At 42.1% G+C, this 12,591-nt stretch overlaps 1 protein-coding gene across 3 annotated transcripts; it reads right to left on the bottom strand.

Annotated features, from left to right (window-relative positions):
• Positions 1–177: 177 nt before the first annotated feature.
• Positions 178–12,391, bottom strand: sphk2 (sphingosine kinase 2). Of its 3 annotated transcripts, none has more exons than XM_068324766.1 (8): positions 9,107–9,233; positions 7,448–7,602; positions 5,738–5,887; positions 5,556–5,650; positions 5,313–5,428; positions 5,024–5,224; positions 3,335–4,934; positions 178–2,810 (listed from the first exon to the last, which is right to left on the bottom strand). In XM_068324766.1, the coding sequence occupies exons 2-8, from the start codon at positions 7,554–7,556 to the stop codon at positions 2,748–2,750; spliced, it is 2,334 nt and encodes a 777-aa protein (XP_068180867.1). In that variant the 5' UTR covers positions 7,557–7,602; positions 9,107–9,233; the 3' UTR covers positions 178–2,747. The 3 variants fall into 3 exon arrangements, with proteins under 3 accessions (XP_068180867.1, XP_068180864.1, XP_068180865.1); XM_068324763.1 differs by lacking the exon at positions 7,448–7,602 and adding an exon at positions 12,312–12,391 and having other exon boundaries at positions 179–2,810; positions 9,107–10,580; XM_068324764.1 differs by lacking the exon at positions 7,448–7,602 and adding an exon at positions 12,307–12,340 and having other exon boundaries at positions 179–2,810; positions 9,107–10,580.
• Positions 12,392–12,591: the final 200 nt, after the last annotated feature.

Raw genomic sequence — 12,591 nt, 5'->3', positions numbered from 1 at the left:
AGATATTGACCCCGTACATGTGCCTCTTTTTGGCACAATCCACATATTGCTCCTTGAGAAAATCAATGCCATAAATATCTTAGCAGTCAGGTCCCATTAAATATATTTAATGGGATGTACTTTGGAAAAATCAAGTTTAGTGATATATTAACAAAGCAACAATCACACGACAGGCAAAGTAACCTCCTTGTGGGAGATGATTATATCTTCTCAAGATCCAGGTTTTGTAGTTGTTAAAATCACAATTCTTATGAGGATTTAACAAACTTCCTTTTGTACAGCACAGGTTAACCATAAAGAACATTCTTTACCTTTTGAAACAGCAGATAACAAGGTAAAGGTATTTCAAATGGGTAAGGGGACAACAAACACATCTAACGCCTATAGACTAATATATATATTGTCCTCCCACAATGCTGTGCCTAAATCATTACATAGTTTCCTAAATATGGATGCAGTGGGTGAGAGACTACACCACCAAAATAGAGTAATTCAAGTTATCAAAATGGTGTGACAGAAGTCCAGTAGATTTGCTCCAGACGAACATAAGATACATTTATTCAAAACCATATAATAACCATCAACTGTAAATGGAAAATTTATATATTTTCACAACTTTATTAATGCTTATAATTTATTTGCAGGCAGCCTACAGACATATTTAATGGCATAAAAATAGATGTCATATCACATTGGTCTATATCACCACAGAGTAAGCTCTGGTCATAGGCGCAAAATGTTTAGGAAGATGACCTGTCATAACTAGTCTCTTAAACATTAAGAATAAACATAGTGGCAAAAACATTGTTCAAAGTGTGTAGACTCTTCTATTTGGTGGTTACATAGTCAGCATAGTCTCAAAATGTTGTATTCACATTCCATAGCTGTGTAAGCACAGTGTAATTGTGGTAGATTAGCTGCACTGTATGCTCAAATGGTAAACACACATAAATTAACAGCAAAACGTTTTACTCTATTTTCGGCAATCAGGTTTGAACAGTTTATGATCAACTGCCAGCATTTACAGGCTTAATTCATGAAGGCATTAATTTATCCAGACATGACCCAAGACAGTTAACAATGGCCAAAGCAGGCAGCATAAGTTCTCCATCATTTATACACTGCAAACGCTAATTTATCCTTTTTCCAGTGTGAGTTTATTGGTAGGTTTTATTTATCAAAACATCTTAATTATAAAACACATCAATTCTGTGAAGGAGTCCAAGGTCGACTGTTTGAATTCACAGAGGAGTACGCCATCATTTTGAAGAACTAGAAAGATCATACTTTAAATTCAAAACACAACTCATGATTTAGTTCAAGATTGTCTCCTGCAAATGAACTATTTGTAGGTAAACCTCATTCCATCATCTGGCTTTTGATTTTGAGCGAAATAATTTTAGTGTTCTGGCATCTTGCCTCCACAGAACATGCTTAAAGTGCCTTGATGATTCTGTGGTCGCTGTAGGTCCTACCTTTCAGAAAGTTATGTTTAAACTAAGACTCATTTTAAATTAGGAATGTAATCAATTAACATATCTAGACTAGCCAACTATTACTAGTGCAATTTATTTGTAAGCCAAATCACTGATTCCATGTTAGATCTATTTGCAGTTAGTATGTAGTCTAGTGTTGTCGTTTCATGTACTGCTCCCACTCCTTCACTCAGAGATAGCAACATACTTCAGACACCAGATGTGATTTTGAACCATTTCTTTGAAAATTAACAGTCTAAAACCAGTGACAACAGAGTTTGTTTTTTTCATTCATTTTATGATGCAAAGTATGACATCTTTGACATTGTGCATCCACTGGCTAAGAAAAAAAGGCAAATGCTGTAAAATTTTCAGTGAGGTTCTTGTCACCGTTCAACGGCTCCATGTCTCGCATGTGTTGAACTACACTGACACACTTGCATTCACTTGCATTAACAAAATAGTCACTGAAGAGAACGTCAATCCACATTTTCCTCAGTGGTACTTGAAATAATGGGTAGTCGTGCGCACTAGGTAGGTTGGTTCACTACAAATGTTTTTGTATTATATATGTGTGCATGTGTGTGTGTGTGTGTGTGTGTGCACTGGACGTTTTTTTTGATATGTGAATAGAGGTTACAAATGTCTGTAAGAAAGTGCGACAACCAATGTCCAGTAAGGCAGTCCTATCATGGACGGAAGTTCTTGCGCTTAAAAAACTGAGATGAACGTGAAAATAGTGTAGGAACAATTTGATTTTTTTTGGGGTGTTGCCCCCAAGAATCTCAATGGGTTTTTTTGTTCTTTTTCATAGCATTTCATGTTTGAAATCAATTTATTCTGAATTATATCAGATTTTTTTTCATCTCATTCAAAGGCGACAGATAGTGCTTTTCTGCATGCATACTACTATGTATACATCCAATGCATGCACTATCTGCACATAAAAAAAATCCATAAACATTCAATTGATCTTCCCTCGTCATCCCAGGCAGTGCAATTTGCATGCTTCACTGGGTACACATGGCATAATAATCCAACAGCTCTGCAATGAGGTGCATTTTCATCCGTTTTCATCCAATATTCTATTAATCCCTGCAGTCACCTTCCAGTGATGCGTGGATTGGTTGTGTTATCCCTTTCATTAAACCCTGAAAAGCAGTTTCTGCAATCCAGGCTATTTTAAGTCCCTTGTAAGAGTACATATGCAAACAGAGATTATATCATTCAGTAGAGTGCTGCATCAAGTCAGTCAGATAAACCAATCCCTGATTAGAATCTGGTAATCTTGACTCCAGAATCTCCAACGATGAGACGAGCCATGGAAGGATGAACCTGAGACAGACACATAGGGGGAAAATATTACCAATGGCACGTCACACACTAATGATCAAATCTAATGCCACAGTAATCAGACTTAATGCTGCAAAAGCGTAATGTACATATACCAAAACCATATTATTCACCTTTGAACTAGTTGTTAAATAAAAATCATGTCTGTCAATAATGTGAATGTCAAGCAATCGACTGAACAGACTGACCTGCTTTTGCCATCACAGCTACACTATATTGTATACAGTTTTCTCTCTAGGACATAGACTAGACCTGACTGCATAATATTATCATTACTATGACTGCAGGAAATATGTTAAAATGACCTGACAATTCAACAGTTTTGAATTAAATTTGTAAACAAAGATTATGGTGGAACAAAGCCTAAATACTAACACCTTGTAATGCATATTACAGTTACATATAGGTGTGCTTTATTTATGGGAAGATCTAGCCAACCCATCAATCCAACTGTGACATTTCGTGATAAGTTTTGACAGACTCATGTTATATTTCCTCTTTCTGACCTGTGCTTGAAGGGGCCCATAAGGCACCAACTCTCCATCCACGGTGAGTGTTCCCCTTGTGGACAGAGGCTGCAGCCTGAAGGCCCTGCAGGTCACATGGCTCACAAACGGCGAGGTGACGGAGTGGTGGGTTCCTCTTTCCATGGCAAAGAACAGTCTCAGCAGAGTGGCTCTTGAAATCCCAGCCCGAACAAAGGTCAGGTGGATCAGCCCATCATCAAACTTGGCCTGGGGTGCAGCATGAAGGTCAGCCCCGAGGTGGGTCTGATAAAGGGCCAGGACCAGGACAAAGTCTCCTTCAATTGTCACCCAGTCTCTGGTGGGAAGGGGTTGGTCCAGTGGGGGCAACAAGTCATCCTTCGGGATATTTAAAGGCAGTGGGTAAAGACAGCTCTTCTGGGGTCCCGCTGGCTCAGTGAGGTCAAAGTTAAAAGATGAGGATTGTGTGCGAAGAGAGGGTGAAGGCGAGGTGGAATTTGGAGTGTTCGGACGCGGGACAAGAAAAGATGAGGAGTGTGGGGAAGCACACGATGGCGACGATGGGGGTGTGGGAGAGAGAGACAGGGAGAGGGACGGGAGTTTGGGAGGCAGAGAGTTGGAGTGGGAGTGCTGAAGAAGGGAGAGGGGCCTCGGCCGGGAAGCGTTCTGGTTTTGGTCCAAGGTCTTGGGCTTGTGAGAAAAAGGAGAGTGGCGAAACGGAGAGGAAATGGTTAGAGATCGCTCACGGGACACATCTAACTGGTAGGGTTCTTTCTGGAAGTAGGCTCCATTCAGATCCATGTCTTCTACGCCGTATGAGGTTCCAGAGTCTGGGTCGGCCTCCTGACTGAGAGGCTGATTGAAAAGAGTCTTCATTATCTGACTTGAAGGGGCTGAATTCTTCCTTAGTGTTTGTCTGCCTTCTTGAAGGCCATTTGGGTAAGAGAAATCACCCTCTGGTTCTTCATCTGCTTCTCTCTCCGGGTTTACCCCACGGCTCTCTCCCAGCTCTCCAGCATGGGAAACTCGCTCCCCCTCAATGGAACCTTCAGTGATATCTCCATCCTTCACCTTTTCCTCCTCCTCCATCTCACTCGAGTCATGTTCCACTCTTTCTTCATCTTCCCTTTCATCCTTTATCCCTGCCAGTCTTTCTACCCGGCCCGTGCTGCATCCATCCCTTTCATTTGATTCTGAACTTGTCCCAGACCTTGCCTCTTCGGCCTCCATTTCCACCTCCCCTTCCAGCTCCCTCTCTCTATCCTCTGCCAGGCTGCTTGCCCTCACCACTCCAGTCCCTCCTCCCCTGGCTCTCTCCCTTCTTCTCTCCCTTTCCCTTTGCCGTTCTTCCTTTTCTCTCTCTCCTTCACCTTTACGTAAGCTCCTCTGTTCGCTTATCCCCATGTCGGAACACGTGCGATGGATAGGCGTTCGGCAGAAGCCCTCCAGACCTTCTGTGATGCTGCGGGAGAGAGGTCTCCTTGGAGGAGGCGGCGTGGCGTCTGGTGATGAGGTGCAAACAGATGGAGGCAGGTAGGACAGGCGACCCTTGTAGGATCGAAGAGAAGCGATGCGCACCAGGGTTCCCAGAGTGAAGCGAGCTGAACCCAGGCCCCGATACCTGAAAAGAAGACATGTTTCAAGCAAAGCTATCCTTTTGTGCAATGACAGATGATACTTTTCTTACAATAAATGCAATTCAACACCCACCTTTCACTCTCAATATCTACATCAGACACAAAGCCCCAAGCAACAGAAAGGAAAGAAAACAGTCTTCTGGGAGCTGTAGCGTGGTTGTTGTTGGATGGAGGACTTGTTGTCACAGAAACCACATCCATGGGTCGGATACCACCGCGACAGAGCAAGAAGCAGCAGTTCAAAAGCAGGGGCTCCCGAAGGCACATGTCATACCTATGGGAGACAGGCCAGAAAAACAGTCTAAGTAAAAATAGTAAAGTCACAAGAATCCCACCTTTCGGACTTATAAGAGAAACTTTACCCAGCATTGTGGTTGATGGAACCAGCTAGTGCATTCCCAGATCCACAGGGCAGAATGCCAACTGGTGTTTTTATTGCTTGCTCCCAATCAGAACGCTCCATCAGCCCATTGATTACCTACAGAAAATGACAAAATCATACTATAAGATACAGATCAAATTATTCATGTAACATACAACACCAATATTTTCACTAACAACTCCAATTCCATTGTTCCTTGCTCTTCAAAAAAAGTTTTTCCAACCTCATGCAGCAGGCCATCTCCAGAGACGATAATAATGCCGTCCCACTCTCTGAGTGATATCTCTCTGATCAGCTCCCGAGCGTGGTTCTGACGCTCTGAGACCGAAGAATAAAAACCCAATGATTTCATACTTTACATAAAAGTACCACCTGTTTCATATGTCTTTGCACTGAGTGAGTTACCTGTTTGTATAAGGTTGTAGCTAATATTGGCCTCTCTGATCATTGGCAAGATGTGTGTCTGACACCATTGCATTGCTTGGCCTCTCCCACTAAAGGGATTAACCAATAACAGTAGTCGCCTGGGACGAGGTAGCAGACTTCTTGAAAATTCTGTACAAAAAAGAAATGAATGCATTAATAGGTTGAAGACCACAGGTTGTGTTCCAAAGGAAAAAAACCAAACTAGACCTTTTTCACATTTTTCAAAGAGATCATGAATGAGCTGTCTTTAGTCTTGTCCAATCCTGGACTTCAGTCTCTTTCATTTTACCTCATAAGGATCTATTTCACACCACAGTGCATTATCAGCCAAGAGTGTGTCTGTTAATCATTTAAATTCAGCAGCAAGCACGTGGACACATGTAGCATTCAGAATATAGGATCAAATTAAGGTGGTAAAAAACAAACAGGTCTGTGGGGATGCAAATTCATTATTTTACTTCTAAAGTGGGGTGCCGAGCACAGATTAATAAGACACTGTCTTGTCATCAACTCAAGATGTGTATAGGTTGTAGCTAATAGAATTTTAAGAAATTAAAAACTCCTAAAAATCAGTCAGAGCTTTAGCAGGGCACAGATGGATGTCACTGATGCAAGGAAGAAGAAGACTTTATTGATCTCGCAAGGGGAAATTACATAGTCACTCAGGTTAGTATTTTTAACAGTACACGGGCCCCCTGATCACAGCACACAAGGGGGCCTGTAAGCATGCAGTTAATACATACACATCAAACTACACACATTGGGAGGCAGAGTGACAGACAGCGGCTTTTGGAACGCGCCCCAATTGAGCAGCTTGTAGGGGGGACGGCGCCTTGCTCAAGGGCGCCTCGGCAGTGACTGGGAGGTGAGCTGACACCTCCCACCGTCAGCTCACACTCCTGGTGACATCATGGCGGGAGCGGGATTCGATCCACCGATGGCTGGGGCGATCTGTCTACGAGACATCTGCTCTACGCTGAGCCACTGCCGCCCCCAAAAGGAGATGAAATGACAATATTTTTGGATTATCCAGGATAATGCTTAAGGATAAATACTTAGGGTCAACAGTCTAGAGCAATGGGGAGTGTGGAAAAGAAGTGAAGAAGCGTGTACAGGCAGGATGGAACGGGTGGAGAAAAGTGTCAGGTGTGATGAGTGACAGAAGAGTTTCAGCTAAAATGAAATGTGTACAAAACTGTGGTGAGACCAGCGATGTTGTTTGGTCTAGAGCAGGGGTATTCAATTAACAGTCACGGAGGTCCAGTTATTACCCAAGTCCAGTTTGTGTCTTATAGCCGGCCACTATATCCACATTATCATTTATTATCAATTTTCAATGCAGGATATGTTTAAGTGAGTGCACAGCTATCTCTTTTACCTCACCATAAATAAAAGTAGACCCAGGCAAATACATTTTAAGCCTTTATGTTAGATTGAAGAACACACAAACCTCAGAATTAAAAAATAACGTGCAAAAAGAGCTGAATAATCCTTTTTCTTGTAAATTAAAGACATCCCAGCCTAAAGAACTGAAGGCCTACACTTCCAGTAAAAAAACATTAACATGTTCAGAAAGCATGAATAAAAACTGGCTCTTTCAGGGGAAAAATGCAAACAGAACTTTCTTCACGAGAGAAAGGGGCATGTGGTCTGCCAGTAATTTACTTGTACACAAGTGCCTGTGCACACCTTGTGGTGGTCTCCTTGTGGTGATCTCTGTAATGTTGGTGAAAGACCACTGGACTTGATCGGCAACTTTTATTGCTGCATGTATGTCCTCTCCCCTTGTGTGTTTCATAGTGGTGTTACACTCAGCAAAGAGCTCCTTATCTTTGTGAAGGAACCTGACACACACACACACACACACACACACACACACACACACACACACACACACACACACACACACACACACACACACACACACACACACACACCTCGTCAATGGCCAAAGATATGCATGGTGCTCTCTGAATAGCTGCATCAAGCTGTTAATATTTCTGATTTTCTGGTTGGTATTGAAACTGACATTGGGAGTTTTTCCACACATCTCATCTTTCTGTTTTCCCCCAAACAAATTGTCAAGAACAGCTTTTAAGCACTTATTCACAACTGTCCCATCACTAAACGATGTTTTATGTTGCCCCAAACTCCACCATGCCTTTAGTGAACATTCATTTGCATTTTTCTCGGTCATTTTGCCCTCAGCTAGGACTTCAAGGGATAATTCTGGGCAAAAAGATCTGTGCCTTGTTTCGTAGCGGCGCTTCATGTTATTAATTAATTAGTGCTACGTGTTCAGACTATATGAGGTAAAATGGTTTTGAACTGCCTGACGGAGGAATAAACATAAATTTCATCCACTCATTATTAACCAGTGGTTTTCCTCGTTAACCTCCCTTCGTTTGGAGCTATGCTGTCTCGCTAGAAGAAGTTCTGTGCTCCGCTGTAGCGGTAAACTCACAGCGGTAGCGGCAGCGAGCTGTCTCACTTCCTGGTACGCTGACAGCGCAGGGTAGACAAAGGATCTGATTGGCTGAACTGAGTGGAGCTACTACCGTATTAACTGGAGGAGAAGCGCCCTCCGTCTGTAGCTGTGAACTGCAAGTAAAAATGCGCCAAGAAAATCTACTCTGGTGAATTTATCATGGAGTGTTCATGGGTCCGGACAGAACCATCACGCGGTCCGGATCCGGACTGCGGTCCGCCATTTGGTAACCCCTGGTCTAGAGACAGTGTCACTGAGGAAAAGACAGGAGACAGAGCTGGAGGTAGCAGAGATGAAGATGCTATGGTTCTCTTTGGGAATGACCAGGATGGAAGAATCAGGAATGAGTACATCAGAGGGACAGCACATGTTAGAGGTTTTGGAGATAAAGTCAGAGAGGCCAGACTGAGATGGTTTGGACATGTCCAGAGGAGAGATAGTGAATATATTGGTAGAAGGATGCTGAGTTTTGAACTGACAGACAGGAGCCCTAGAGGAAGACCAAAGAGGAGGTTTATGGATGTAGTGAAAGAGGACATGAAGGTAGTTGGTGTGAGAGAAGAGGATGCAAAAGACAGGGTTAGATGGAGGCAATTGATTCGCTGTGGCGACCCCTGAAGGGAAAAGCCAAAAGGAGAAGACGACTCAGATTAACTCACAAATAAACCTCACATCCTGTCCAGTCGGTTTCATTGAGCCAAAAATGCCTAGCATTCAATATGTTTGCATCAATCAAATCAATGTGAAGCAACAATGTGCAGGCTCATTTAGCAAACAATAGGAATTCAGGTCATTCATACAGAAAACAAAGAACACAGTATGTAAATGACAGTTTAACACAACGTAAACCCAAAACTCACCTGTGTCAGCAGTCACGGTAACATCTCTGAGTAGACACTGCACAGCTGCAGACCATCTCTCAGCTTCAGGCCGGCTTTCTGCCAGGTATGCCCTCACCTGCCTTCGTCGGGACACTCCTTTCCGTCGTTTGCCTGGCGGATACCAGTACAGCACTAGGAGAGGAGGAGCAGGGGCACGAGGGCAACTACACCCAACCAGCTCCGATAGAGGCAAGAGGAGACGGGCTTCCTTCCCTGGCCGCGGTGAAAGACGCTGGATGTGTATGTGGGTGTGGGTGAGAGTCAAGGCATAATTGGAGGCTGGAGACAGAGTGGGGGAGGCAGCAGGGGAGTGTCCACCTGGACCACCAGGGCTGTTTGGGCAGCTGTTATTGTTGCTGCTGCTGGATCCCCAGCTGGCAAACTGGCCGTGAAGGAGGGCCTCTGAAGTGGAGGGTGAAGATGGTTCTGGGGATCGCATCGTTACTGCTGAGGAGGACACGGTTTATCAGTCAAAAAAGTATCTTCTAAAGCTAACGGCCTGGACAATATGGTAGCAGAGTCCACTCCGGCCAGATCTTCAAGAAAAATCACAACTTGTATGAGTGTCAGTCTGTGAACTCCTCAAAATCATCGTCTTCAGTGCTTCAAATCAAGAAATTAAATCATAAAAACATCACCAATAAGCAAAAAACAAACAAAATTAAACAGCCAGAGTCTCTCAATTTCCATTTGTTCAGAAGTAGATCTTCAAGTGAAAAAAAAAATTAAAAATTAAGTTTTTCCAGTTTAAAGGTTGTTCTGTTTTAGTACAGGGGAGATAAGAACCACTAAACAGCAGTTAGAGAGCTCAAATCAGGTTGTCCTGTACAGCAGTCAGCGTCTACACTTTACTGCCAGTGGATAAGTAATACGTTAACATGTTCGAAGATAACAGGACAAACACTTTCCAGTATTAGCAATATTGGTCACTTCATTCTTCACAAATATTGTACAAGTAAAAATAAATATTCAGCTGTGCAGCTACTCCACATTACAGACAATCATTAATTACACAAAAAATAAATCTTACTTGCTTTGAAATTAAAATGTATGAATTAGACAAAAAACATCAGACTTGAATGCTACAAAATGTAAATTAAAATCTGTCGAGTATACTGTACGGTAAGTTCAAGCCAAAATGTAATGAATGCCACAAATGTATAAGTGCATGCTTTTACAAGATCTTTGATACTTGTATTGCTATATTTAATCTCATCAATATATAAGAGGCAGACGTAGTGACAAGGCTAAACAGTAGTGTGATAACATTAACCTTTCATCCAAATAAACACTCAGGTTTTACTTCATTACCAGCTCTCTAAAGAGAGCACAATACAAAACAAAACAAAACACAACACAACACACAAACAAGGAGACAGTTCTAGGAGGGTCCTTTTTCATGTCATAGTGTTCAATAGTCAAATCTCACGTTCCTTCCCAAAGATCTGTGTTCCTATGACAAAGAAAGAGATGAGGACAAAAGTCAAGTCCAGAAATGTAAATAAAGACACCTATAAATTTTTTTAAGATCGAAACAATGAAATTAACCCCAGGGTAAGATACTAACATCACATAAAGAAGTAAACACACAAAATCAATCTTAGAGATTGTGCCTCTAGTCGACAAAGACTTTCAAAGTGCAAAAGGGAGATTTTCTGTATCTTATTTTCAGTACACAGAAGAACCCTTTTTGATAAAAGGAAGACATTATGACTACAGGGTGAAGCAATGCAAGATCTATCATGTCACTTCACTGGACAATATGACTCAACGTCACTCATTCTCAACAGCATTGCTGAGACACCACATTATTTTGGACCAAAGGTTGCACGAGAATGACCAAATTCAGCTGGTACATTCATGACTAAGGTATTTTGTCTAAAGCAACTTGTGGAAATAGACCCTTTCACAATTTAAATGTAGGAGATGATCAGTTGCTGACCAAAACTGAACTGTCAAGAGGTTTTGCAATGTTTCAAGACCCAATAACCTGAAAAACATCCTTATCAAGAATTTTTGGGTGGCTGACAAATCCATTTTGGCACACCTTTGAAACGGATTGTCACTTGCAAAATGATTCTTACTTTAGATTGCTGTCTGAAAATCTGTCCTTGAAGATAAACACATTAGATGATATAAGGTACCAGTCAGGGAGAGTGTGTACACAGTATAATAAGAGATTAGTTATATTTCAACCAAGTGTGTAGTTCAATTAGTGCGTCAAAGTACATTTTCTTTACTTTATCTTTCAAGTTTTATAATCGGCAGGAAACATTACGCAAGCCTCGGTGCAGACAAAATCAATACATGGCTGATGTCCTGTCTTGATAACACACACACACAAAAAGGGACTCGACTGATGTCCATTCTTGCACCTTACGTCCTTGAAATTCTGGGCGGGGGCGCCCAAAAATAATACCAACGGGCTAAATTTGTCTACCACACAATGGGGCTGTTGTTCACTGATTTGAGGGATATTTCTGGGCAAGTTTCAGTTGGTGGATTGTTAGAGTTTGGGCTCCAATGCGAACGCTTAATAATAAAAACAATGGAGCAAACATACACACCTGGTGATTAAAGTAGAAGCTACATGTGACCCTTCGAGTTTAGCACGCCATCAGATCCCGTTAGCTAGCAGGATGACAGGCTGCTAGCCAGCTGACAACTCAAATGTACTTACAGTTACACGCAGTACTACGAACAGTACTTCCACAGTTTGTCTCAAGGTTTTTAAATATTCAAGAATCCCCAGTTATAAATCGTCAAACGCATTTTGACATTCAAGAATAGCAAATACTCATGTAAAAAAAAAATCAGTAGCTACTGTAAATTCCTGCTTAACAGGCAAAAACACAACGTCGTCAGTTAGCCGCGGCTAGCAGCTCGCTTGGATACGTGTACTCCCAAGTTTAAGAAAACTTTCTATAGAATAATTTGATTCTCTTCAAATACATCAGGCATCATCGCGGGTACAAACGATATGCTGCAAATTTAATTATGTTTAATCTCGACTGGATAATTGAGGTAACGAAGTTAGCATAAATGTCAGGAGATGACAACGTTAGCTAAAGCTTTGATGATTCTATCAACCGTCATGAAATTTGACAGCTTCAAAGGATATTTTAATTTGATGCGGAGCTAAAAGGGCCAATTAAGATCCAAGCATAACAAAGACTCACATTACCTCATCTTGAGTCACCTCTCTCGACGACAGTGACTTGCCTTGAAAACTGTGGCTCGGTGTAGGAAGTGCGTGGAGACGCAGCGCCAGCGGCTTTGAGCGGCGGAAAGGAAACCCAATGGCGATAAGGAAAACATAACCACACCCACCGACATCACCCAATCATTGACAGACCACCACTTCCGGAATAACTTTTTTTTCCCACCTTCATCTCGATAAATCCTGACCAAACGATTCGTGTCCATCGGCCACATTCCTGAACGGGGGATGTAAACGGAAAAAA

Source organism: Antennarius striatus, chromosome 9 (assembly GCF_040054535.1).
Source record: "Antennarius striatus isolate MH-2024 chromosome 9, ASM4005453v1, whole genome shotgun sequence".
Taxonomy (NCBI): domain Eukaryota; kingdom Metazoa; phylum Chordata; class Actinopteri; order Lophiiformes; family Antennariidae; genus Antennarius; species Antennarius striatus.
The sequence above is the reverse complement of the archived record's forward strand: the minus strand, read 5'-3'. Positions and strand labels throughout refer to the sequence as shown.

Coding starts and splice junctions, on each gene's coding strand:
- sphk2 (XM_068324763.1), bottom strand. CDS start 9,566: ATGCGATCCCCAGAACCATCTTCACCCTCCACTTCAGAGGCCCTCCTT. Junction 5,429..5,555: donor GAGATGGCCTGCTGCATGAG/GTTGGAAAAACT, acceptor CATTTTCTGTAG/GTAATCAATGGGCTGATGGA. Junction 2,811..3,334: donor ATGGGCCCCTTCAAGCACAG/GTCAGAAAGAGG, acceptor TGTCTGTCTCAG/GTTCATCCTTCCATGGCTCG.